Here is a 27,712-nt window from a genome sequence, read left to right on the forward strand (position 1 = left end):
TCCAATTTGCATACCACCCTAATAGATCCACAGTCTATGCAATCGCCATCACACTGCACACTGCCTTATCCCATCTGGGCAAGAGGAATACATATAAGAATGCTGTTCATTGACTTCAGCTCAGCCTACAACACCATAGTACCCTCCAAGCTCATCATTAAGCTCAGGGCCCTGGGTCTGAACCCCGCCCTGTGCAACTGGTTCCTGGACTTCCTGACAGGCCACCCCAAGGTGGTGAAGGTAGGAAACAACACCTTCACTTCGCTGATCCTCAACACAGGGGCTCAGCCCCCTCTGTACTCCATGTTCAATCATGACTGTGTGGCCACGTACGCCTACAACTCAATCCTCAAGTTTGCAGATGACACAACAGCAGTAGGCCTGCTTACCAACAATGACGAGAGCCTACAGGGAGGAGGTGAAGGCACTTGTGAAGTGGTGCCGGGAAAATAACCTCTCCCTCAACATCAACAAAATGATGGAGCTGATTGTGGACTTCAGGAGACAGCAGAGGGAGAACGTTCACATCGACGGAGCCACAGTGGAGGTTTAATGTTCAAGTTCCTCTGCGTATACTTCTCTGACAGCCTGAAGTGACAGTGTGGTGAAAAAGGTGCAACAGCGCCTCTTTAACCACAGGATGACGAAAAAATTTGTCTTGGACCGTAAAACCCTCACAAACTTTACAGATGCACCATTGAGAGCATCCTGTAAGGCTGTATCACCGTCTGGTACAATAACTGCTTCGCCAGCAACCGCAGAGTTCTCCAGAGGGTGGTGTGGTCTGCCCAACGTATCACCGGTGGCACACTGCCTGCCCTCCAGGACACCTACAGCACCAGATGAGCACCATACGTAAAACACTAAACAAGAATGGTGTTCATGGAAGGACACCACGGAAGAAGCCACTGCTGTCCAAAAAAAAAACATTTTGCAAGATAATGTTAGGCCATCTGTCCGCCAATTGAAGCTCAACAGAAGTTTGGTGATCCAACAGGACAACGACCCAAAACATAGAAGTAAATCAACAACAGAATGGCTTCAACAGAGGATAATACTCCTTATAGAGTGGCCTAGTCAGAGACCTGACCTCAACCCGATTTGAGATGCTGTGGCATGACCCCAAGAGAGCAGTTCACACCAGACATCCCAAGAATACTGCTGAACTGAAACAGTTTTTTGTAGAGCAAAGGTCCAAAATTCACCCTGACCGTTGTGCAGGTCTGATTCACAACTACAGAGAATGTTTGGTTGAGGTTATTGTTGCCAAAGGAGGGTCTACTAGTTATTAAATCCAAGGCTTCACATACTTTATCCACCTTGCACTGTGAATGTTCAATAAAGACATGAACACTTGTGTTATTAGTTTAAGCAGACTGTGTTTGTCTATTGTTGTGACCTTGATGAAGATCAGATCAAATTTTATGACCAATTTATCGGCGGTTGACGTCACCGGTCTTCTAACCATCGCCGATCCATTTTTCATGTTCCATTTGTTTTGTCTTGTTTTCACACACACCTGGTTTCAAAACCCTAATTACATGTTGTATATTTTCCCTCTGTTTCCCCCATGTCCTTGTCGGGAATTGTTTATTTGTATGTGTTACTGCTGAGATACGGGTTTTGTACCCATGTGTTTGTTGTTTTGTATGCCGTTAGTTTCTTTATTAAACTGCTCCGGATATTCACCAAGTTCTGCTCTCCTACGTTTGACTTCCCTGCACCCCTTACAAGTACATACTGTTTTGCTCACTTCATACAGTGCCTTGCGAAAGTATTCGGCCCCCTTGAACTTTGCGACCTTTTGCCACATTTCAGGCTTCAAACATAAAGATATAAAACTGTATTTTTTTTGTGAAGAATCAACAACAAGTGGGACACAATCATGAAGTGGAATGACATTTATTGGATATTTCAAACTTTTGTAACAAATCAAAAACTGAAAAATTGGGCGTGCAAAATTATTCAGCCCCTTTAAGTTAATACTTTGTAGCGCCACCTTTTGCTGCGATTACAGCTGTAAGTCGCTTGGGGTATGTCGCTATCAGTTTTGCACATCGAGAGACTGACATTTTTTCCCATTCCTCCTTGCAAAACAGCTCGAGCTCAGTGAGGTTGGATGGAGAGCATTTGTGAACAGCAGTTTTCAGTTCTTTCCACAGATTCTCGATTGGATTCAGGTCTGGACTTTGACTTGGCCATTCTAACACCTGGATATGTTTATTTTTGAACCATTCCATTGTAGATTTTGCTTTATGTTTTGGATCATTGTCTTGTTGGAAGACAAATCTCTGTCCCAGTCTCAGGTCTTTTGCAGACTCCATCAGGTTTTCTTCCAGAATGGTCCTGTATTTGGCTCCATCCATCTTCCCATCAATTTTAACCATCTTCCCTGTCCCTGCTGAAGAAAAGCAGGCCCAAACCATGATGCTGCCACCACCATGTTTGACAGTGGGGATGGTGTGTTCAGCTGTGTTGCTTTTACGCCAAACATAACGTCTTGCATTGTTGCCAAAAAGTTCAATTTTGGTTTCATCTGACCAGAGCACCTTCTTCCACATGTTTGGTGTGTCTCCCAGGTGGCTTGTGGCAAACTTTAAACAACACTTTTTATGGATATCTTTAAGAAATGGCTTTCTTCTTGCCACTCTCCTTGTATGAGCTGAAAGTTTAGAGGGACGGCCAGGTCTTGGTAGATTTGCAGTGGTCTGATACTCCTTCCATTTCAATATTATCGCTTGCACAGTGCTCCTTGGGATGTTTAAAGCTTGGGAAATATTTTTGTATCCAAATCCGGCTTTAAACTTCTTCACAACAGTATCTCGGACCTGCCTGGTGTGTTCCTTGTTCTTCATGATGCTCTCTGCGCTTTTAACGGACCTCTGAGACTATCACAGTGCAGGTGCATTTATACGGAGACTTGATTACACACAGGTGGATTGTATTTATCATCATTAGTCATTTAGGTCAACATTGGATCATTCAGAGATCCTCACTGAACTTCTGGAGAGAGTTTGCTGCACTGAAAGTAAAGGGGCTGAATAATTTTGCACGCCCAATTTTTCAGTTTTTGATTTGTTAAAAAAGTTTGAAATATCCAATAAATGTCGTTCCACTTCATGATTGTGTCCCACTTGTTGTTGATTCTTCACAAAAAAATACAGTTTTATATCTTCATGTTTGAAGCGTGAAATGTGGCAAAAGGTCGCAAAGTTCAAGGGGGCCGAATACTTTCGCAAGGCACTGTATGTATGTATGTATTGTATTCTAGTCAATGCCATCCTATTCAACTTTGGCTGTGTATAGAATAGTGTGTATATATATATATATATATATATATATATCCTTCGTATCCTACAGAAATACTAAATATTCTATCCACATACTGTCCATAATGTCTATACATCCCATCTCATATACATCTACAGTGCATTCGGGAGGCATTCAGACCCCTTGACTTTTTCCACAATTTGTTACGTTACAGCCTTATTCTAAAATGGATTAAAAAGTTTTTTCCCCCCTCAGTCAACACACAATAACCCATAATGACAAAGCAAAAACAGGTTTAGACATTTTAGCAAACTTGTAATTTTGATCAAATACTAATATCACATTTACATAAGTATTCAGACCCTTACTCAGTACTTTGTTGAAGCACCTTTGGCAGATATCACAGCCTCGAGTTTGATTGGTATGACGCTACAAGCTTGGCACACCTGTATTTGGGGAGTTTCTCCCAGTCTTCTCTGCAGATCCTCTCAAGCTCTGTCAGGTTTGATGGGGAGCGTCGCTGCACAGCTATTTTCAGGTCTCTCCAGAGAAGTTATCAGGTTCAAGTCCGGGCTCTGGCTGGCCACTCAAGAACATTCAGAGACTTGTCCCGAAACCACTCCTGCGATGTTTTATCTGTGTGCTTAGGGTTGTTGTTCTGTTGGAAGGTGAATCTGAGGCCCTGAGCGCTCTGGAGCAGGTTTTCATCAAGGATTACGCTGTACTTTGCTCTGTTCATCTTTGCCTCGATCCTGACTAGTCTCCCAGTCCCTGCCCTGAAAATCATCCCCACAGCATAATGCTGCCACCACCGTGCTTCACCGGAGGGACGGTGCCAGATTTCTTCCAGACGTGACACTTGGCATTCAGGCCAAAGAGTTTAATCTTGGTCTCATGGTCTGAGAATCCTTTAGGTGCCTTTTGGCAAACTCCAAGCGGGCTGTCATGTGCCTTTTACTGAGGAGTGGCTTCCGTCTGATTCCATAAAGGCCTGATTTGGTAGAGTGCTGCAGAGTTGGTTGTCCTTCTGGAAGGCTTTATCATCTCCACAGAGGAACTCTGGAGCTCAGTCAGAGTGACCATCTGGTTCTTGGTCACCTACCTGACCAAGGCCCTTCTCCCCCAATTGCTCAGTTTGGCCGGGTGGCCAGCTCTAGGAAGTGTCTTGGTGGTTCCAAACTCCTTCCATTTAAGAATGATTGACGCCACTGTGTTCTTGTGGACCTACTATGCAGCAGAAATGTTTTGGTACCCTTCCCCTTGACACAATCCTATCTGAGAGCTCTACAGACAATTCCTTCAACCTCATTACTTGTTTTTTGCTCTGACATGCACTGTCAACTGTGGGACCTTATATAGACAGGTGTGTGCCTTTCCAAATCATGTCCAATCAATTTGTAGAAACATCTCAAGGATGATTAATGGAAACTCGATGCACTTGAGCTCAATTTCGAGTCTCATAGGAATGGGTCTTAATATTTATGTAAATAAGGTGTTTTTGTTTTTTTAATTTCAATACATTTGCAAAAATGTCTAAACCTGTTCGCTTTGTTACAGTAGGGTGCAACAGCGCCTCTTTAACCACAGGATGACGAAAACATTTGTGTAGATTGCCGGAAAAAAATATTGAATCCATTTTAGAATCAGGCTGTAACATAACAAAGAAAAAGTCAAGGGGTCTGAATACTTATTCCACTTTTAGATGTTACAGCCTAAATTCAAAATGTTAGAAATTGTTGCAAATTTTTGGAAAATGAAATACAGAAATATCTAAATTACATACACTACCTTTCAAAGGTTTGGGGCCACATAGAAATGTTCTTGTTTTTGAAAGAAAAGCATTTATTTTGTCCATTAAAATAACATAAAATGTATCAGAAATACAGTGTAGACATTGTTAATGTTGTAAATGACTATTGTAGCTGGAAACTGCACATTTTAAATTGAATATTTACATAGGCGTACAGAGGCCCATTATCAGCAACCATCACTCCTGTGTTCCAATGGCACATTGTGTTAGTTAATCAAAGTTTATAGTTTTAAAAGGCTAATTGATCATTAGAAAACCCTTTTGCAATTATGTTAGCACAGCTGAAAACTGTTGTTCTGATTAAAGAAGCAATAAAACTGGCCTTCTTTAGACTAGTTAAGTATCTGGAGCATCAGCGTTTCTTGCTTCGATTACAAAGAACTTTCTTCTGAAACTCATCAGTTTATTCTAGTTTTGAGAAATGAAGGCTATTCCATGCGAGAAATTGCCAAGAAACTGAATATCTCGCACTGCTGTGTAATACTCCCTTCACAGAACAGCGCAAACTGGATCTAACCAGAATAGAAAGAGGAGTGAGAGGCCCCGGTGCACAACTGAGCAAGAGGACAAGTACTTTAGAATGCCTAGTTTGAGAAACAGACGCCTCACAAGTCCTCAACTGGAAGCTTCAATCTATAGTACCCGCAAAACACCAGTCTCAACGTGACTCCGGCATGCTGGCCTTCTAGGCAGAGTTCCTCTGTCCTTTGTCTGTGTTCTTTTGCCCATCTTAATATTTTCTTTTATTGGCCAGTCTGAGATATGTCTTTTTCTTTGCAACTCTGCCAGCATCCCGGAGTCGCCTCTTCACTGTTGACGTTGAGACTGGTGTTTTGCGGGTACTATTTAATGAAACTACCATTTGAGGACTTGTGAGGCGTCTGTTTGGGGGTACAGAGATGAGGTAGTCATTCAAAAATCATGTTAAACACTTTTTGCACACAGTGAGTCCATACAAATTGTTATGTGACTTGTTAAGCAAATGTTGACTCTTGAACTTGTTTAGGCTTGCCATAACAAAGGGGTTGAATAATTATTGTCTCAAGACATTTCAACTTTTCATTTTTTATTAATTTGTAGACATTTCTAAAAACATAATTCCACTTTGACATTATGGGGTTTTATGTGTAGGCCTGTGACTAAACATCTCAATTTAATCCATTTTAAATCCAGTCTGTAACATGTCAAAATGTGGAAAAAGGACAAGGGTTTGAATAGTTTCTGAAGGCACCATATAGGGCTCCAGACCATGTGACCACCTGACCATCAATAGCTCTGGGCCCTAAGGCTATATCAATTAACTGGTATCCACCCTAATGTCTTCTATTTGTACTACAAATGTAAACAAAAACACAGTATTCACTGCTAGCTTTTACTGTATCCTCACACTAACCTTGTGATGTTGTATCTGTTTTATTTTTCAGATGGACCTGAAACTACCTCTGATATCAACATTGTTAGCAGTCATTTGTTACAGCAGTGCTCAGCAAGGTAAAGTTATTCTCTCTCATATCTCAAGTTGCTGTCCTACTTACTTTAACTTCCACCTTGTTAGACAAAATCAATCCTCAACAGTAACATCTGTGTTCTGTTTCTGTACACTGACTACACAGTACATCATCTAATCATATTATGTCGTAAACGATGTTGGCCTACATACAATACAGAATGGTGACTAATAGCCTGATTTTCCATGGGTGAGTTGAAGCAAAGCGAGCATGCTGCTGTAATGTAATGATGTTATTTGTCAGAAGAAGAAGCAGCTCCACCTAGGCTTTTTGGAGCTTAGTAGTTAGGGCATCATAGAACTATGGAACAGCGGAATATTCCGTTCTGGCTCCAATTACTGTTCTCTCTGAGCCACACAGTTTTCCTCATTTTAAATTAAACAATGTGTAAACACTGGGGCGTTTTGCCTGCTTAGTCTTTAGGAGTATATAATGAGTTTGCTTCTCTTCAACCTTCAGAAGGGAACGAGTGCATCAAGGCCAATGCCAAGTCCTGTGGGGAGTGTATTCAAGTGGGAGCGAAATGTGGATGGTGCACAGACCCAGTATGTGGATTTGAATTTGTCAATAACTTTGTTACTGCATTGTTACTATAACTGACTCAGCATTAGAACTCGTATGCAATCAAGGAGAGAAGTATGACATCTAAACTGTCCCTTGGAATTACAACACTAGTGTGTCAGGCAATATTGTTTATAACCTGCTTTGGAGTGTAGGAAATACATTTTCAGAAAATAAGGACCTTATAAGGACCTTTTGGGTGGATTCCCTCTGAGTGCATAATGCAATTTGTCATGATACTGATTAACCTCCTCCCTCTCCCCCAGGAGTTTCTTAAGCAGGGTGAGGCCACGTCGACCCGCTGTGACGAGCTAGAGTCCCTGCGGAAGAGAGGTTGCAGTGGCGCCAAGGTAGAGAACCCCCGAGGCAGCCAACAGGCCCTGCAGAACAAGACTGTGACCAACCGCAACAAGGGAGCAAAGAAACTCAGACCAGAGGATATCACACAGATCCAGCCCCAGAAACTCACCCTTAGCCTCAGATCTGGTGGGAACTTTGATAAGGGTGCATCCCAAATGGCAACCTTTTCCCTATTTAGTTCTACTACTTTTCGCTCTGGTCAAAAGTAGTGCCTTATATTGGGGATAGGGTGCCATTTGGGACGTAGTCTTAGTTAACTTTGTTTCAGCCATAACTTCCCGTTTTGATCATTGCTGAAGCAATTTTGCTGAGGGTTGCTGTTTCCTGATATTTTCTGTGGTCTTTCACTGTTATGTTGATTAGTTACAGTATCCTCTATTTTCTTTGAGAGTTTAAGCTATCAACTGTACAGCTGTTATTATGTGGAAGGAAGGAGTGCTCCTTGCACTCTTCCATGCCAGAGGCTTATTTGACAGGGACAATTCACCTTAATCAACATTTCAGTGTTAACATCAATGTAAATGTGCCAGAGTTGGCAAAAGTGCAAATTTTCATCCACAGTCCCTGGTTTTATACCTTGCCTATCTTTTTGTATACTGTAGGTGAACCCCAGTCTTTTAATCTGAAGTTCAAACGAGCTGAGGATTACCCCATCGACCTCTACTACCTGATGGACCTCTCCTACTCAATGAAGGATGATCTGGAAAATGTAAAGAACCTGGGAACACAGTTGATGCTGGAGATGTCAAAGATCACATCTGATTTCAGAATCGGTAAGATTATGAATCCGCCCTGGTACGAGGAATGGGGATGTCCATATTTCTTTTAACTTTTTCTCCACAACAACTTGATATCTTCTGCTTTCAGTGCTGTTTGGGTGCATATTGCATAATTATACATTTTCTACAATACCCATAATGTTATGTGTAACATATCCAGTTTTATCTTAGTAAAGATGTTCTGAAGCTAACAAATTGGTGTCCTGTCTCCTTACCAATACAGTGTATATGTGAGCTGGATATCTTCTCTTCTTCTTTTCTGTCAGGTTTTGGTTCCTTCGTTGAGAAGACTGTAATGCCTTACATAAGCACCACCCCAGCCAAGCTGCTGAACCCCTGTACTGGGGACCAGAACTGCACCAGTCCATTCAGCTATAAAAACGTCCTGAAGCTGACCAGCAATGGACAGGAGTTCAACACCCTGGTGGGACGACAGCAGATCTCTGGAAACCTGGACTCACCAGAGGGAGGCTTTGATGCCATCATGCAAGTGGCTGTCTGTGGAGTAAGTATTATGCTTTTATTATAATATACAGTACCAGTCAAAGTTTGGACACACCTACTAATTTCAGGGTTTTTCTTTATTTTCACTATTTTCTACATGGTAGAATAATAGTGAAGACATCAAAACTATGACATAACCACATGGAATTTAAAAAAAGTGTCAAACTAATCAAAATATATTTTAAATGAGATTCTTCAAAGTAGCCACCCTTTGCCTTGATGACACTCTTGGCATTGAAACAATCAGTTGTGTTGTGACAAGGTAGGGGTTGTATATAACAGCTCAAATAAGCAAAGAGAAACGACAATCCATCATTACTTTGTCGGGTTCTGAGAATATGAAATATACTTATTCGTGTCACTAAGGGAGAGAGGTTAATGTATAACGTTTACATTTTGTAAGGATATGTTATTAGCCATCAGGGATCCTCTGGGAGGAGAAGAGACGCAGTCTGGTACCAGGCACCATGACAGACGTGAGTTGGGGAGGAGTGAGCACATTGGGGCACAGGTCAGGTCAGATGAAGTGAGCAAGAACAGATATCACTAAGGTTTTGTCTAGCAACAGCGATGCATTGGCTGTTCAGATCTGGAGGAGACAGCATAGGAGAAAGGGTTAAATATCAGTGCTTGTGTGAAATGTTGTTGTCTGTTCAGCTGTTCGATCCTTTGGGAAGAATAAACTTGATTTGCATAGTGTCCGTTGAGTTCTTACTCTGATAATTACAACCTAACAACTTTAAGACATGAAGGTCAGTCAATCCGGAAAATTTGAAACTTTGAAACTTTCTTCAAGTGCAGTCGCAAAAACCATCAAGCGCTATGATGAAACTGGCTCTCATGAGGACCGCCACAGGAAAGGAAGACCCGGAGTTATCTCTGTTGCAGAGGATACGTTCATTAGAGTTAGCTGCTTCACAGATTTCAAGTAACAGACAAATCTCAACATCAACTGTTCAGACGAGACTGTGTGAATCAGGCCTTCGTGGTCAAATTGCTGCAAAGAATCCACTACTAAAAGACACCAATAAGAAGAAGAGACTTAACTGGGTCAAGAAACACGAGCAATGGACCACTTCAAAATCAAAAGTAACAGTCGGTATCTGGTGTCGCCACCAGCTGCATTAGCCCTTTGAAATAGCAGTTTAGGACCCTAGAGTGAATGAACTCTCTAACATTAAGGTTTTATAAAACGGCCTTCTCTTAGCTTCCAGTTAGCCTCCACTCCAGCCATTCTCAAATGAGAATAGGGTGTTAAGGTCTGGTACCACGAGATCAATTCACAGAGAATATAAACATACTTACTTACTCCTCTTTGTCTTGAGTTAATATAAACTCAGCAGGACCCGGTCTTTCAAAGATAATTCTAAAAATCTAAATAAATTCAAATCTTCATTGTAAAGGGTTTAAACATGTTTCCCATGCTTGTTCAATGAACCATAAACAATTAATGAACATGCACCTGTGGAACGGTCATTAAGACACTAACAGCTAACAGACGATAGGCAATTAAGGTCACAGTTATGAAAACTTAGGACACTAAAGAGGCCTTTATACTGACTCTGAAAAAACACCAAAAGAAAGATGCCCAGGGTCCCTGCTCATCTGTGTGAACGTGCCTTAGGCATGCTGCAAGGAGGCTTGAGGACTGCAGATGTGGCCAGGGAAATAAATTACAATGTCCGTACTGTGAGACGGCTAAGACAGCGCTACAGGGAGACATGACGGTCAGCTGATCGTCCTTGCAGTGGCAGACCATGTGTAACAACACCTGCACAGGATCGGTACATCCGAACATCACACCTGCGGGACAGGTACAGGATAGCAACAACTGCCCGAGTTACACCAGGAACGCACAATCCGTCCATCAGTGCTCAGACTTTCCACAATAGGCTGAGAGAGGCTGGACTGAGGGCTTGTAGGCAGGTCCTCACCAGACATCACTGGCAACGACGTCGCCTATGGGCACAAACCCACCGTCGCTGGACCAGACAGGACTGGCAAAAAGTGCTCTTCACTGATGAGTCGCTGTTTTATCTCACCAGGGGTGATGGTCATTCGAGTTTATCGTCGAAGGAATGAGCGTTACACCGAGGCCTGTACTCTGGAGCGTGATCGATTTGGATGTGTGGGGTCCCTCATGGTCTGGGGCGGTGTGTCACAGCATCATCGGACTGAGCTTGTTGTCATTGCAGGCAATCTCAACACTGTGCGTTACATGGAAGACATCCTCCTCCCTCATGTGGTACCCTTCCTGCAGGCTCATCCTGACATGACCCTCCAGCATGACAATGCCACCAGCCATACTGCTCGTTCCTTGCCTGATTTCTTGCAAGACAGGAATGTCAGTGCTCTGCCATGGCCAGCGAAGAGCCCGGATCTCAATCACATTGAACACATCTGGGACCTGTTGGATCGGAGGTTGAGGGCTAGGGCCATTCCTCCAAGAAATGTCTGGGAACTTGCAGGTACCTTGGTGGAAGAGTGGGGTAACATCTCACAGCAAGAACTGGCAAATCTGGTGCAGTCCATGAGGAGGAGATGCACTGCAGTACTTAACTTGGCCCCTTTTTTCTCAATTTCCGCCTGACTGACGTGCCCAAAGTAAACTGCCGGTTGCTCAGGTTCTGAAGCCAGGATATGCATATAATTGGTACCATTGGAAATAAAACACTGACATTTGTAGAAATGTTAAAATTATGTAAGAGACTATAACACAAGAGATATTGCTTCCAACACTCTACTCAGCAAACTGGATGCAGTTTATAACAGTGCCATCCGTTTTGTCACTAAAGCACCTTATACCACCCACCACTGCGACTTATATGCTCTAGTCGGCTGGCCCTTGCTACATAGTCGTCGCCAGACCCACTGACTCCAGGTCATCTACAAGTCCATGCTAGGTAAAGCTCCGCCTTGGCAACACCCATCCGTAGCACGCGCTCCAGCAGGTGTATCTCACTGATCATCCCTAAAGCCAACACCTCATTTGGCCGCCTTTCGTTCCAGTTCTCTGCTGCCTGTGACTGGAACGAATTGCAAAAATCGCTGAAGTTGGAGACTTTTATCAGCTGCAGCTGTACATAGTCTATCGGTTAACTTCTTGCTCCTACTTGAGACGCAGATGTCTCAACTAGGCACCTGGAAATGCAAATGCGCTACGCTAAATGCTAAATGTACTCGTTAAAACTCAAACGTTCATCAAAACACACATGCAGGGTATTGAATTAAAGCTACACTCGTTGTGAATCTAGCCAACAAGTCAGATTTTTAAAATGCTTTTCTGCGAAAGCATGAGAAGCTATTATCTGATAGCATGCACCCCCCAAAATACCAGCACGTCACGTAAACAACAGATTTTGCGGTAGCCGGCGCTACCCAAAACGCAGAAATAAAATATAAAACATTCATTACCTTTGATGATATTCTTTGTTGGCACTCCTATATGCCCCATAAACATCACTATTGGGTCTTTTTTTTCGATTAAATCGGTCCATTATTACCCAAAATAGCCATCTATGGAAGCTGTGTAAATCAGAAAAAAACATTGTTTTAAAACGCAGCGTCATTTTTTAAAATTAAAAAAGTCGACGATAAACTTTCACAAAACACTTCGAAATACTTTTGTAATCCAACTTTAGGTATTAGTAAACGTTTATAATCTATCAAAATGATTACAGGGCGATGTGTATTCAATAGCTCCTCGTCTTCAAATCAATGGCTGACAATGTGCACTTCAAAACATCCTGGCGGAGACCGGAAGAAATGGAATCCAGTTAGTTGGATTTACCAACAAAAAACTCCCCGGATAATGACGACAATGGCGACATCGTGTGGAATCTGTAGGAATTGCATGCAGGTCCATAATTAATTTTGTGCCTTTTTAACAATCCATGAAAGTGACGCATGGATATTATTTTTAGCTTTCAGTGAGCAGTTTTTCTTGCGCTTTTCGATGAAGCACACGATCTGTTATAGTCACAGCCGTGATTTAACCAGTTTTAGAAACTTCAGAGTGTTTTCTATCCACACATACTAATCATATGCATATACTATATTCCTGGCATGAGTAGCAGGACGCTGAAAAGTTGCGCGATTTTTAACAGAATGTTCGAAAAAGGAGGGGGTAGGATGAAGAGTTAACAGCCCACCCATTTTTACCTACCTCATCCCCATACTGTTTTTATTTATTTACTTTTCTGCTCTTTTGCACACCAATACACACCTGTACATGACCATCTGATCATTTATCACTCCAGTGTTAATCTGCAAAATTGTAATTACCTCCTCATGCCTTTTGCACACAATGTATATAGACTCCCCTTTTTTTCTACTGTGTTACTGACTTGTTAATTGTTTACTCCATGTGTAACTCTGTTTTGTCTGTTCACACTGCTATGCTATATCTTGGCCAGGTCGCAGTTGAGAACTTGTTCTCAACTAGCCTACCTGGTTAAATAAAGGTGAAATAAAATAAATTTAAAAAAAATAAATATGGGAGGAGAAAATCCAAAGAAAACCAACCAGAATTATTATGTTTTTGAGAGACCATGCTCTTACAATGAAAAGTATAGGGGCATACTGAATTCTAGCTCCCAGGATGCAATTCCTGTGGCTTTCACAGGGTGTCAGCAGTCTATGTTCAAGGTTTCAGGCTTGTAACTTCAAAAACTAATAAGAAACATGAGTTTTAGTTCAGGGACACAGTCTTGGAAATTCGTGTTTGGGTTTCTTATTGAACATACTTTTTTCCGTAAGAAATATTAGAGTTTGATTACATTTTAGGGTATCTGAGGAGTAGATAGAAACCTATTTTGATTTGTTGAAACAAAGTTTAGGGGTAGATTTTCGGATTCCTTTCTCTGCATGTTGAACGAGTGGATTACTCAATTCGATGGCGCCAACTAAACAGACTTTTTGGGATATAAAGAAGGATTTTATCTAACAAAATGACACCTGTTATAGCTGGGTCCCTTTGGATGACAAATCAGAGGAAGATAACAAGAATTTAAGCTAAATGTTTAATATCCATAATTTGTATGTTTATTTATTTGAATTGCGCGCCCTCCAGGTTCACCGGAATTTGTCCCACTAGCGGGACGCCTAGCCCTAAGAAGTTTTAACCTCTTACATAGCTGTTCCTAGTTTTTTAAATATATTTCCTGAATCTTTCCTAGGTCTTGTAATTTTGTTCTCTGGTATTTCTGTAAGCTGTGTCCTTTTTCTGTATGTTGTTTTATTTTACATTGAGTTTGTATGGGCCTCTCTCTCTCCCTCCTCCCAGGAGCACATTGGCTGGAGGAACGTCACACGTCTGCTGGTGTTTTCCACTGATGCTGGCTTCCACTTTGCTGGAGATGGGAAACTGGGAGGGATTGTTCTGCCCAACGATGGGAAATGCCACCTGGAGAACAATATGTACACCATGAGCCACTACTATGTATGTATAATAATACAACGGGTGATTCTAATCCTGAATGCTGATGGGTTAAAACTGCTTTCCAGCCAGTGTCTATGCCTTGAAATGCCTATTTACTCTGTTCAATCTCACTGCGCAAGCTTTGCAAAATAAATTTAGAAATCTATATTATTCAATTATTGAGTCTGCGTTGCGAAGGGCAAAAATAGAAGTCAGTTCTATTTGTGACGCAGATAGCGCTACAAGTCCTGCCTCTCCCATCTCCTCATTGGTTTATAGAAGCAGGTACCCACGTGCCATCTCCTCATTGGTTATACCCACGTGGGTGATTGAAAGATGAACGAGGTCAGAAGCGGTAATGCACCTAATTTATGAAATATAAATATAATATATATAAATATATACAATATAAAGTCAAAAGAAGAAAAGGCCTAGAAGGAGGAGAGATGACTAGAAATGATTCGGTTGACCATTTTATGTGTGGATTAATTGTCGGAGTAGAGGACCTTGTGCATTTCAACTCAATTTTATATCCCAGGACAAATTAGCTAGAAAGTGCAAGCTATCTAAATTGCCATAAATGTTAAATGCTTTTTGACCAGTCCCCAAATGAATATAATTGGTTCAGAGTTTGTTTTGATATTTTAACCTGTGTGTCGTGATCGCGTTTGGTGTGGGGGGACAAAATAAATGTATGCACGATGGCGCACGTGCGTAGCCGGTTTGGGTTCGGTGTTAGGTAAACACTGACAGTCACCACCAGCACCAGGAGCATGGACAGTTCTTCCACTCATGTGCCATCAACGGAAACATCACTATTAACATCACCAGCTTGGTTAGCTCGGACTGGCCAACCATAATAGTGCTTGCCTATGTAGGCCTATTGGATGTTTACAGTATTAAGTCATTATTTATTGAAGTTCTTGTCTTATCATCATTGAATCTATGCTACCTAGCTACAGTTGAAGTCGGAAGTTTACATGCACTTTGGTTGGAGTTATTAAAACTTGTTTTTCAACCACTCCACATATTTCTTGTTAACAAACTATAGTTTTGGCAAGTCGGTTAGGACATCTACTTTGTGCATGACAAGTATTTTCTTCCAACAATTGGTTACAGACAGATTATTTCACTTATAATTCACTGTATCACAATTCCAGTGGGTCAGAAGTTTACATACACTAAGTTGACTGTGCCTTTAAACAGCTTGGGAAATTCCAGAAAATGTCATGGCTTTAGAAGCTTCTGATTAACTCAAATGATGTCAGTTAGCCTGTGTACCTGTGGATGTATTTCAAGGCCTACCTTCAAACTCAGTGCCTCTTTGCTTGACATCATGGGAAAATCAAAAGAAATCAGCCAAGACTTCAGAAAAACAATTGTAGACCTCCACAACTCCGGTTCATTCCAAACGCCGGAAGGTACCACGTTCATCTGTGCAAAAAATAGCACTCAAGTTTAAACACCATTGAACCACGCAGCTGTCATACCGCTCAGGAAGGAGACTCCTCCGGTCTCCTATAGAGGAACGTACTTTGATGCGAAAAAAGTGCAAATCAATCCCAGAACAACCGCAAAGGACATTGTGAAGATGCTGGAGGAAATCGGTACAAAAGTATCTACAGTATATGCACAGTAAAATGAGTCCTATGGGGTGGTTGTTGTAGGGGTGCTTTGCTGCAGGAGGGACTGGTGCACTTCACAAAATAGATGGCATCATGAGGATGGAAAATTATGTGGATATATTGAAGCAACATCTCAAGACATAAGTCAGGAAGTTAAAGCTTGGTTGCAATTGGGTCTTCCAAATGGACAATGACCCCAAGCATACTTCCAAAATTGTGGCAAAATGGCGTAAGGACAACAAAGTGAAGGTATTGGAGTGGCCATCAAAGCCCTGACCTCAATCCAATATAAGATTTGTGGGCAGAACAGAAAAAGCATGTGCGAGCAAGGAGGTCTACAAACTTGACTCAGTTACACCAGCTCTGTCAGGAGGAATGGGCCAAAATTCACCCAACTTATTGTGGGAAGCTTGTGGAAGGTTTCCCGAAACATTTGACCCAAGTTAAACAATTGAAAGGCAATGCTACCAAATAGTAGTTGAGTGTATGTACATTTCTGACCCACTGGGAATGTGAACAAAATAAATCAAAGCTGAAATAATTCTCTACTATTATTCTGACATTTCACATTCTTAAAATAAAGTGGTGATCCTAAGACAAGGACTTTTTACTAGGATTAAATGTCAGTAATTGTGAAAAACTGATTTTAAATATATTTGGCTAAGGTGTATGTAAACTTCTGACTTCAACTGTACATGCCAATGATTTGTTTAGCATAGCAACGTTGAATGAATAGAATTAAGACTGGGTCAAAAGATGAGGAACTAACTAAAACAATAATGCCCTGGAACCCAGGAATTATGGCTTCACCCTGGGCCTTAGAACAGCCCTTGTCGGGAGTTGTCACACTGTAATGCCCGGGTTCTTAGGCATTATTTCTTAATTAATACACTGCTATTTACTGTATGTATTGTGGCTTTTTTCTCTTCTCTGTGGTCTGTATTTTGAATATGACAAGATTTGAAGGTTATGGGCTACTTGCCTTAGTGATGGCATCAAAGGGCTAACCTAGTACCTGTACTTACTAATTGTCTCCCTGTAAACAGGACTACCCCTCCATCGCCCATCTGGTTCAGAAACTAAGTGACAACAACATCCAGACAATCTTTGCCATCACAGAGGAGTTCCAGCCTGTTTACAAGGTCAGTCAGTTGTTCCTGTGTGTGGAATTTTCAAGTTTCTGTGCTTCTCTGTTAGAGGTTGGAGGAAGCCCAACCCTTTGAAGAGCAGAGAAGCATTTACCTTTACCTTTACTAGTAACATATCTTTGGACATCTGGTTGTGTCCCAAATGGCAACAATTTCCCTATATATTGCACTACTTTTGTAGTGCACTTTATAAGGAATCGGGTGCCATTTGGGACACAAGCATCTGAATTTTCCTTTTTGCCCTTTTCAAGCCATTTAGATGTCTGCCTGGAGTTCGTCAATATTCCTTTATCATATCCACATCAGTCCCAATGCTTTGACAGTGTTTGTCAACCTCGGGAGAAAGTATTTGATTATTTGATTCCACTGTTAGACTTGGGTTACATCCCAAATGGCACCCTATGATGTACAGTGCCTTCGGAAAGTATTCAGACCCTTTGACTTTTTCCACATTTTGTTAGGTTACAGCCGTATTCTCTTCATCAATCTACACACAATAGCCCATAATGACAAAGCAAAAACAGGTTTAGACATTTTTGCTAATGTATAAAAAATGAAAACACATTTCCATAAGTATTCAGACACTTAACTCTGTACTTTGTTGAAGCACCTTTGGCAGCAATTACAGCCTTGAGTCTTATTGGGTATGACGCTACAAGTCTGGCGGACCCGTATTTGGGGAGTTTCTCCTGTTCTTCTCTGCAGATCCTCTCAAGCTCTGTCAGGTTGGATGGGGAGCATTGCTGCACTGCTATTTTCAGGTCTCTCCAGAGATGTTTGATCAAGTTCAAGTCCAAACTCTGGCTGGGCCACTCAAGGACATTTAGAGACTTATCCCAAAGCCACTCCTGCATTGTCTTGGCTGTGTGCTTAAGGTCGTTGTCCTGTTAGATTCCTCTGTACTTTGCTCCGCTCATATTTGCCTCAATCCTGACTAGTTTCCCAGTCCCTGCGGCTAAAGAACACCCCAACAGCTTGATGCTGCCACCACCATGCTTCACCATAGGGATGGTGCCAGATTTCCTCCAGACGTGACGGTTGGCATTCAGGCCAAAGAGTTCAATCTTGGTTTCATCAGACCAGAGAATCTTGAGGTTGAGTGACCATCGGGTTCTTGGTCACCTCCCTGACTAAGGCCTTTCTCTCGTGCGGCCAGCTCTAGGAAGAGTCTTTTTTGGTACCCTTCCCAAGATCTGTGCCTCGACACAGTCCTGTCTCGGAGCTCTACAGACAATTCCTTTGACCTCAGGTCTTGGTTTTTTGACATGCACGGTCAACTGTAGGACCTTATATAGACAGGTGTGTGCCTTTCCAAACTATGTCCAATCAATTGAATTTACCACAAGTGGACTCCAATCAAGTTGTAGAATTATCAGGATGCAACTGAGCTAAATTGTGAGTCTCATAGCAAAGGGTCTGAACTTATGTAAATAAGGTTTTTGTTTATTTTTAATACATTTGCAAAAATGTCTAAACCTGTTTTGGCTTTGTCATTATGGGGTATTGTGTGTTGATTGCTGAGGATATATATATTATGGAAAAAGTCAAGGGGTCTGAATACTTTCCGAAGGCAATGTATATAGTGAACTACATAGTGCATTGTTTAAGGAATATGGTGCCATTTTAATACAGACTTTGACTTGGATCTTTGTCAAAATGTAGAATGTCACAACACTAAATAGTTTTAACTTTAGATTCAGACCTTACAACTGTGTTTGCAGACCACAATAAAACTACTCTCCAATCTAAATGGTCAGGCAAAACTTAACAGTTGCTCTGAGCAACTTTTCTGGTGCATTGATTATTTAGAGATCTATAGTCGTGGCCAAAAGTTTTGAGAATGACACAAATATAAATTTTCACAAAGTCTGCTGCCTCAGTTTGTATGATGACAATTTGCATATACTCCAGAATGTTATGAAGAGTGATCAGATGAATTTCAAAGTCCCTCTTTGCCATGCAAATGAACTGAACCCCCCCCCCCCCCCCCCCCGAAAATTCCACTGCATTTCAGCCCTGCCACAAAAGGACCAGCTGACATCATGTCAGTGATTCTCTCGTTATCACAGGTGTGAGTGTTGACGAGGACAAGGCTGGAGATCACTCTGTCATGCTGGTTGAGTTTGAATAACAGACTGGAAGCTTCAAAAGGAGGGTGGTGGTTGGAATCATTGTTCTTCCTCGGTCAACCATAGTTACCTGCAAGGAAACAAGTGCAGTCATCATTGCTTTGTACAAAAAGGGTTTTACAGGCAAGGATATTGCTGCCAGTAAGATTGCACCTAAATCAACCATTTATCGGATTATCAAGAACTTCAAGGAGAGTGGTTCAATTGTTGTGAAGAAGGCTTCAGGGTGCCCAAGAAAGTCCAGCAAGCGCCAGGACCGTCTCCTAAAGTTGATTCAGCTGCGGGATCGGGGCACCACCAGTACAGAGCTTGCTCGGGAATGGCAGCAGGCAGGTGTGAGTGCATCTGCACGCACAGTGAGGCTAAGACTTTTGGAGGATGGCCTGGTGTCAAGAACGGCAGCAAAGAAGCCACTTCTCTCCAGGGAAAATATCAGGAACAGACTGATATTCTGCAAAGGTACAGGGATTGGACTGCTGAGGACTGGGGTAAAGTCATTTTCTCTGATGAATCCCCTTTCTGATTGTTTTGCGCATCCGGAAAAAAGCTTGTCCGGAGAAGACAAGGTGAGCGCTACCATCAGTCCTGTGTCATGCCAATAGTAAAGCATCCTGAGACCATTCATGTGGGGTTGCTTCTCAGCCAAGGGAGTGGGCTCACTCACAATTTTGCCAAAGAACACAGCCATGAATAAAGAATGGTACCAACACATCCCCAGAGAGCAACTTCTCCCAACCATCCAGGAACAGTTTGGTGACGAACAATGCCTTTTCCGGCATGATGGAGCACCTTGCCATATGGCAAAAGTGATAACTAAGTGGCTCGGGGAACAACACATCGATATTTTGGGTCCATGGCCAGGAAACTCCCCAGACCTTAATCCCATTGAGAACTTGTGATCAAGAGGCGGGCGGACAAACAACAACCCACAAATTGTGACAAACTCCAAGCATTGATTATGCAAGAATGGGCTGCCATAAGTCAGGATGTGGCCCAGAAATTAATTGACAGCATGCCAGGGGCGGATTGCAGAGGTCTTGAAAAAGAAGGGTCAACACTGCAAATATAGACTCTTTGCATCAACCTCATATAATTGTCAATAAAAGCCTTTGACACTTGAAATGAAATGCGTATAATTATACTTCAGTATTCCATAGTAACATCTGACAAAAATATCTAAAGACACTGAAGCAGCAAACTTTGTGGAAGTTAATATTTGTGTCATTCTCAAAACTTTTGGCCACGATTGTACATGATTCATATTGACATACTAGGTCATTTACTCTACGGTGTTCTCTCTCTTCTCAGGAGTTGAAGAATCTCATTCCTAAGTCTGCAGTTGGGACACTCTCTGCAAACTCCAGCAACGTTATCAACCTCATTATTGATGCCTACAATGTAAGTATAAATTGAATTGGTTACTAGTATGCACTATGCACTGCTGCACACAATCTCACTTTCAGCCTCAAAATAGTTGGCAAAAACCGTGCTGCTCTTACACTAGAGTTATCACGTCTCTGTCTGAACTGTTCTTTGCAGGGGACATTTTTCAAATATGCATTTTAAAAACTGTAGATTACTGAATATAGTATATTTTCAATTTGCAGTGGGCTAACTCTTGTTCTTTGTATGGTAGTCTCTTTCCTCAGAGGTGATTCTGGAGAACAGTAAGCTAGCAGAGGGAGTGACCATCGCGTACCAGTCACGCTGCAAGAACGGAGTGACTGGTGAGGGAGAGATGGGAAGAAAATGCTCCAACATCTCCATCGGAGACGAGGTGGGTAACCAAAACATCCTCCATCGTTTTCTATTCTAAATATAGATCTTTTTTTTTTTTTCATCTTTCAGGTTCAGTTATTTCAGTTTTCTGATCAAGTGCATTGGATTGGTCCGTTATTAGATGCCCGACGAGTCAAACGCTTAAATTATGAAATGTAAATAGTATGCCCTTAGTGTGAATGCGTTCCCTCATCACTTATCTGTAGGTGTCTTTCACCATAAGCATCACAGCTAAGCAGTGTCCTAAGATGGGCAAACCAGAGACGATCAAGATCAAACCCCTAGGGTTCACAGAGGAGGTGGAGATCGCTCTGAACTTCATCTGTGAATGTGACTGTCACAAAAAAGGCACTGAGAACAGTGAAATCTGCCACAAAGGCAACGGGACTTATGAATGTGGAGCCTGCAGGTAAGGCACTTTTGTTTCACAGGCAGAAGATCTTAACCCTTATTTACCTTTCATATTGTCATATTGTCCATGGCATAGAGAAAGTGTACAGTATGATGTTTGATACTGAATGTATAATGCATTGTAAATCTATTTCTATAGCCCATTGATATGTAACTGATTTCCGGTGTATTGCATTGGTTTGTCTGAATATTCTACAATATTGGCATGTTGTTGTAAAAAAAGGATTACATTTGATTTTCTTTATTATCGCTCAGGTGCAACGAGGGCCGTATAGGTAGACATTGTGAGTGCAGCACCAACGAAGTGACCAGCGAAGACCTGGATAAGAACTGTCGTAAAGACAATGGTACAGACATCTGCAGCAACAATGGAGACTGCGTGTGTGGAACCTGCGAGTGTAAGAAGAGGGAGAACCCAGAGGAACGCTACAGTGGAAAGTTCTGCGATTGTGACAACTTTAACTGTGACCGCTCCAACAACAAACTCTGTGGAGGTAAGTCATCAGTTGAGCTGCTGTGGTGTGCAATAGGCATGCGTCGAAGCAGATAAATGTGTTAAATGATATCATTACAGATTTTGCTTACTGTGAAATGATGGCCAAGCTCTACCATCTGAAGAAAAGTGTGACATCCTGCTCTGCACACAAATGAGTGACCTCGTGATCATTTGTGGTTATAATGAGCCCATTTCCAATGGAATTACAGATCATTGCCCGTTATGAAATTAGATTTACCCTCGTTAATGTCAGCCTTTTTTATCTGTGATTGTATTTGATCTTAGCAGGGTAATCTCTCATCTCTGACCCTGTGTGTGTTGTGTTGTGGCAGGACACGGTCGTTGTGAGTGCAGGGTGTGTATCTGTGATGCCAACTGGACGGGCAGTGCCTGTGACTGTTCTCTGGACACCACAACCTGCCTGGCCTCTAACAAGCAGATCTGTAATGGCCGGGGCACCTGTGAGTGTGGAACCTGTAAGTGCACTGACCCCAAGTTCCAGGGGCCTACCTGTGAGATCTGCCCCACCTGTCCAGGAGTCTGCGCAGAACACAAGTGAGTTGAATAAAGGAATTCATTAATTTTATTTGATCATTATATTGTTTTAACAATGCAAAAAAACAACTATTTGCTGTATTTCCTTGTGGGAATGTTATATGTGGATTACATAAAGGTTTATTGTAATGGTTGAAAATAATTCAGCTTCCCCCCCCCCCCTTTCTTCAGCCTTACGTTTGCCTCTCAACCTTTTTTAAATAGGCATCTAGCCTTCTTCATTTACCCGACTTAACCTGCATTATTTTTGTGACCTCTTGTTTCCTTTCTTCCAATCTTTCCAAAAAAAGTGAACAATGGACCGTTTAGACTGGGATATCTAAAACCAGTGGTGCTAGTTGCACTCTTAGGTAAAAGGGTTCTTCGGCTGACCCCATAGAATAACCCTTTTTGATTCAACGTAGAACCCTTTTGGGTTCCCAAAACCCAAAATGGTTCTACCTGGAATCAAACAGGGTTCTTCAAAGGGTCCTCCTATGGGGACAGCTGAAGAACCCTTTTAGGTTCTAGATAGAAAAAAATATGCTAAGAGTGTAGGGTACAGCATTGCCCACTACAGACGCTTGCATGAACCTCAATATTTAGCTTTCTTACATTCCAATAGACAAGTGAATATGTTACAAGTCTAGGAATCCCAATGTGAGACTACCTACATGTGTTACTCCATCTGTACAGAGTTTAATGTCAATGTCCTGTCTTCCACAGGGAGTGTGTTCAGTGCAGGGCCTTTGGGACGGGGGAGAAGAAGGAGACGTGTGAGAGGGACTGTAGCTACTTCAACCTGATCAAGGTGAAGGACCGAGACAAGCTGCCCCAGCCAGGACAGGCCTTCCCCCTGATGCACTGTAAGGAGAGGGATGCCAACGACTGCTGGTTCTACTACACCTACGCTGTCAACAACAACACAGAGAAGGAGGTCCATGTGGTGGAAACACTAGGTGAGAGAATATGCAGTCTCTGGCATGGCATTGTGACTGAGGATATAACAGAGTGAAAAATAGGTTTATTTGTTTTATCCATTGAATAGTGTTGTCATTAGAGCTAGGAGTTCTTGGCCTGGCCGTGAAGAACTGACCAGAAATTCCTTGTCCTTGATGCAGTATAATGCAAATCAGGATGTAATTGTGTATATGAATTTGATTTTACATCAGCTGACTTGCCTGGTTAAATACCCTCAAAAATATTGGGCTAACTTCATTTTCTTGCTGTGTGTTTCCCTGTCTGTGTTCCAGACTGCCCTGCGGGCCCGGACATCATCCCCATCGTGGCTGGCGTTGTGGCGGGCATTGTGCTGATCGGCCTGGCTTTGCTGCTCATTTGGAAGCTGCTCATGATCATCCACGACAGGAGGGAGTTCGCCAAGTTTGAAAAGGAGAAGATGAATGCTAAATGGGACACGGTAAGAGTGGATAGTAGACAGTACCTGGCCGCCATCTTTGAGAAGTTTGTAAGGGCGATTATGTATTTTTGCCGGTCTTAGTTTATATTCTCCCTGACTAATTTCAGTAGGTTGATTGAGACATGGAAAACAGGTGTTATAGATATGACAACCGTCTGAATCTCTTAAACAGAGAATGGACTCCTAGAGGAATATAGAGTTGGAAACAGTGTTGTACTCTCTCTAAGCCTTTGATGACTGTAACAGACCTGTTGATGATGAGGATTTTATAAGACGCACAGACAGTCCTACTCAATTTCAACTTCAACGTAAATAGTTTAGAAGTTTGAAGTCACCTCTGTGCAAAATAGAGAAACCAAAAAACAGAAGCCTTTTTGGAATGTGACGGTCCCTGAATACACATACAGTACCAGTCAATTTTGGACACACCTACTCATTCAAGGGTTTTTCTTTATTTTTTACCATTTTCTACATTGTAGAATAATTGTGAAGAACTCATAAATACATTAAAATAACACATATGGAGTCATGTAGTAAGTAAAGAAGTGTTAAAAAAAGAAAATATATTAGTTATGATATTATTCCAAGTAGCCACCCTTTGGGTTGAGGTCAGATGATTGTGGGGGCCAGGTCACATGATGCAGTACTCATCACTCTCCTTATTGGTCAAATAACCCTTACACCGCCTGGAGGTGTTTTTTGGGCCATTAACCTGTTGAAAAACAAATGATAATCCCACTAAGCGCAAACCAGATTGCGTATCGCTGCAGAATGCTGTGGTAGCCATGCTGGTTAATTGTACCTTGAATTCTAAATAAATCGCTGACAGTGTCACCAGCAAAGCACCATCACACCACCTCCTCTATGCTTCACAGTGGGAAAATTTGGACTCGTCAGACCAAAGGACACATTTCCACCGGTCTAATGTCCATTGCTCGTGTTTCTTGGCCCAAGCAAGTCTCTTCTTATTATTGGGGTCCTTTAGTAGTGGTTTCTTTACAGCAAATTGTCCATGTAGGCCCGATTCACGTAGTCTCTTCTGAACAGTTGATGTTGAGATGTCTGTTACTTGAACTCTATTAAGCATTTAAGCAGCAATCTGAGGTGCAGTTAACTAATTAACTTATCCTCTGCAGCAGAGGTAACTCTAGGTCTTCCTTTGCTGTGGTGGTCCTCCATGAGAGCCAGTTTCATCATAGCGCTTGATGGTTTTTGCGACTGCGCTTGAAGAAACTTTCAAAGTTCTTGAATTGGTCCGAAATGACTGACCTTCATGTCTTAAAGTAATGATGGACTGTCATTTCTCTTTCCTTATTTGAGCTCTTCTTGCCATAATATGGACTTGGTATTTTACCAAATAGGGCTATCTTCTGTATACCACCCCTACCTTGTCACAACACAACTGATTGGCCCAAACGCATTAAGAAGGAAATAAATTCCACAAATGAACTTTTAACAAAGGCAGACCTGTTAATTGAAATGCATTCCAGGTGACTACCTCATGAAGCTGGTTGAGAGAATGCCAAGAGTAAGCAGAGCTGTCATTAAGGCAAAGGGTGGCAACTTTGAAAAATCTCATATGTTTTGATTTGTTTAACACTTTTGTGGTTATGTGTTATTTTATTGTATTTATGAGTTCTTCACTATTATTCTACAATGTAGAAAATAGTAAAAATAAAGAAACCATTCAATGAGTAGGTATGTTCAAACTTTTGACTGGTAATGTATATCTGTCTTTTCCTGGGAGTTGCTGCCGAAGCCTAGTTTGGTTGGTGGAGTTCTGCTGCTATCTAGTGTTGTGTTAACCACACAGCAGGCAGAGGTTAAATTCCGGACAGCAGGGTGGTATTCATTAGGCACTGTTAGATTCTGGGATAAACTTGGAACATTGTTATACTAAATAAATATAGTATCTGATGAGTGAAAGAGACTGGTTTTTACATCAGAAGTTAATGGTTATCTGTAGGAGCCAGATGGCTTTGGAATGTGTTCGATGGACGTGAGGAAGTCACAAGATTGCTATAGGGGATACGGATGGACATCTGTGGATTAGGCACGTGAGGGGTTGAGGTCAGGTCAGATCCCCTCAAGGGAGAAATTATGGTTTATTACCCTATTACTTCGTCTTCCTGTCAAACCATAATAAATGTAAGGATTGGAGAGGAGGAGTGCCTAAAATTGGAGTGTATACAGTGGGGCAAAAAAGTATTTAGTCAGCCACCAATTGTGCAAGTTATCCCACTTAAAAAGATGATGTAATTTTCATCATAGGTACACTTCAACTATGACAGACAAAATTAGAAAAAAAAATCCAGAAAATCACATTGTAGGATTTTTTATGAATTTTATTTGCAAATTATGGTGGAAAATAAGTATTTGGTCACCTACAAACAAGCAAGATTTCTGGCTCTCACAGACCTGTGACTCCTTCTTTAAGAGGCTCCTCTGTCCTCCACTCGTTACCTGTATTAATGGCACCTGTTTGAACTTGTTATCAGTATAAAAGACACCTGTCCAAAGTACGTTCATCTCTAGGAGACAGAACGCGTCTCCTTTCTGAGTGGTATGACGGCTGCGTTGTCCCATGGTGTTTATACTTGCGTACTATTGTTTGTACAGATGAACGTTGTACCTTCAGGTGTTTTGATGTTGCTCCCACGGATGAACCAGACTTGTGGAGGTCTACACATTTTTTTCTGACATCTTGGCTGATTTCTTTTGATTTTCCAATGATGTGAAGCAAAGAGGCACTGAGTTTGAAGGTAGTCCTTGAAATACATCCACAGGTACACCTCCAATTGACTCAAATGATGTCAATTAGCCTATCAGAAGTTTCTATAGCCATTACATCATTTTGGGGAATTTTCCAAGCTGTTTAAAGGCACAGTCAATTTAGTGTATGTAAACTTCTGACCCACTGGGATTGTGATACAGTGAAATAATCTGTCTGTAAACAATTGTTGGAAAAATGACTTCTGTCATGCACAAAGTAGATGTAAACTATAGGAAAACAAGGAATTTGTAGAGTGGTTGAAAAACAAGTTTTAATGACTCCAAGCTAAGTGTATGTACATTTCCGACTTCAACTGTAGAAAGGGAATCTTCCCAGCACTCTTAGATGATTCTCAACTTCTGAGCCTCTGATCCCGATGTAGAAATACTCTTTTTTTTTAACCTCTTTTCCATATATCATTGTTTCAGTCTTTCTCATTTGTCTTTACCCATGATTTCATTTCATTCTGTCTCTGTTTCTCTTCTGTTGTTTTTTTTCCTGTTCTGAAATGTCTGTCCCACTCTCTCTACCCATAGCAAGACAATCCTATATACAAGAGCCCTATTAATAAGTTCCAGAATCCAATCTATGGACGTAAAGCTGCAGTTCTATAAGTTTGTATTTCCTTTCTCTCTCGTCTGTTTTCATGCATGGGTTTCCTGTTTTGTTTTATTTGTGTGTTTCTTTGTGTTTTGTCAACGTACTGTAAACTGTCACTATTTTATCAATCTCAATATTTCTGGCTTTCCTTTGGTCACTCTTTGGGCCAAGTAAGTCAGTTGAGGAAATTGTACAGAAAGATCCACATGATGGTATATTAAAACCAACAATAAACCCATATACTGTAAACTGTCCCCTCTGTTAACAGTTTGACTAGAGGTAAGTACTGTAACAGGTCATCACATATAAGCCTATTACACTTCAGTTTAACCGCAGTATGTACGTTGTGTCATATTTGAAAGCTATGATTGAAATGGCATGTTGTGTCTGTTTGTTGATATTTCTTCTAACAGTGTTACCTGGATGACAACACACGAATGCTCACTCAAAATGACACCAAGATATCCATATGATGCCATGATCTTTACAAAGAATGCTTGATAATGATTTGATATTCTAAATGGGCTCGGATTTTGCTGTGGGTTTTTTTTCCTCATAAATTGCAACTTTTGTATTATGACTGACA

The 27,712-nt window shown here is 41.6% G+C and overlaps 1 protein-coding gene and 1 long non-coding RNA gene across 5 annotated transcripts in view; one reads left to right on the forward strand and one right to left on the reverse strand.

Annotated features, from left to right (window-relative positions):
- LOC149977452 (uncharacterized) overlaps positions 1-27,712 on the reverse strand; it is a 1,012,103-nt gene that overhangs the window by 194,825 nt on the left and 789,566 nt on the right. The gene's annotated exons all lie outside the window — the stretch shown is intronic.
- The window catches only part of LOC110490033 (integrin beta-1), a 43,289-nt gene that overhangs the window by 13,930 nt on the left and 1,647 nt on the right, over positions 1-27,712 (forward strand). For 2 of the 4 annotated variants that reach the window (XM_021563126.3, XM_090200016.1), the window contains exons 2-16: positions 6,505-6,571; positions 7,048-7,133; positions 7,416-7,635; positions 8,112-8,282; positions 8,555-8,793; positions 14,077-14,232; positions 16,883-16,978; positions 20,422-20,511; positions 20,750-20,890; positions 21,099-21,301; positions 21,559-21,797; positions 22,132-22,354; positions 23,060-23,292; positions 23,587-23,753; positions 27,063-27,140. In XM_021563126.3, the coding sequence (XP_021418801.2) occupies positions 6,505-6,571; positions 7,048-7,133; positions 7,416-7,635; positions 8,112-8,282; positions 8,555-8,793; positions 14,077-14,232; positions 16,883-16,978; positions 20,422-20,511; positions 20,750-20,890; positions 21,099-21,301; positions 21,559-21,797; positions 22,132-22,354; positions 23,060-23,292; positions 23,587-23,753; positions 27,063-27,140 (2,409 nt within the window). The remainder of the gene's footprint in view (positions 1-6,504; positions 6,572-7,047; positions 7,134-7,415; positions 7,636-8,111; positions 8,283-8,554; positions 8,794-14,076; positions 14,233-16,882; positions 16,979-20,421; positions 20,512-20,749; positions 20,891-21,098; positions 21,302-21,558; positions 21,798-22,131; positions 22,355-23,059; positions 23,293-23,586; positions 23,754-27,062; positions 27,141-27,712) is intronic. The other 2 variants (XM_021563128.3, XM_090200017.1) reach the window with 1 other exon arrangement.

Source organism: Oncorhynchus mykiss, chromosome 15, assembly GCF_057628025.1.
Source record: "Oncorhynchus mykiss isolate SJ-2025 chromosome 15, ASM5762802v1, whole genome shotgun sequence".
Classification (NCBI taxonomy): Eukaryota; Metazoa; Chordata; class Actinopteri; order Salmoniformes; family Salmonidae; genus Oncorhynchus; species Oncorhynchus mykiss.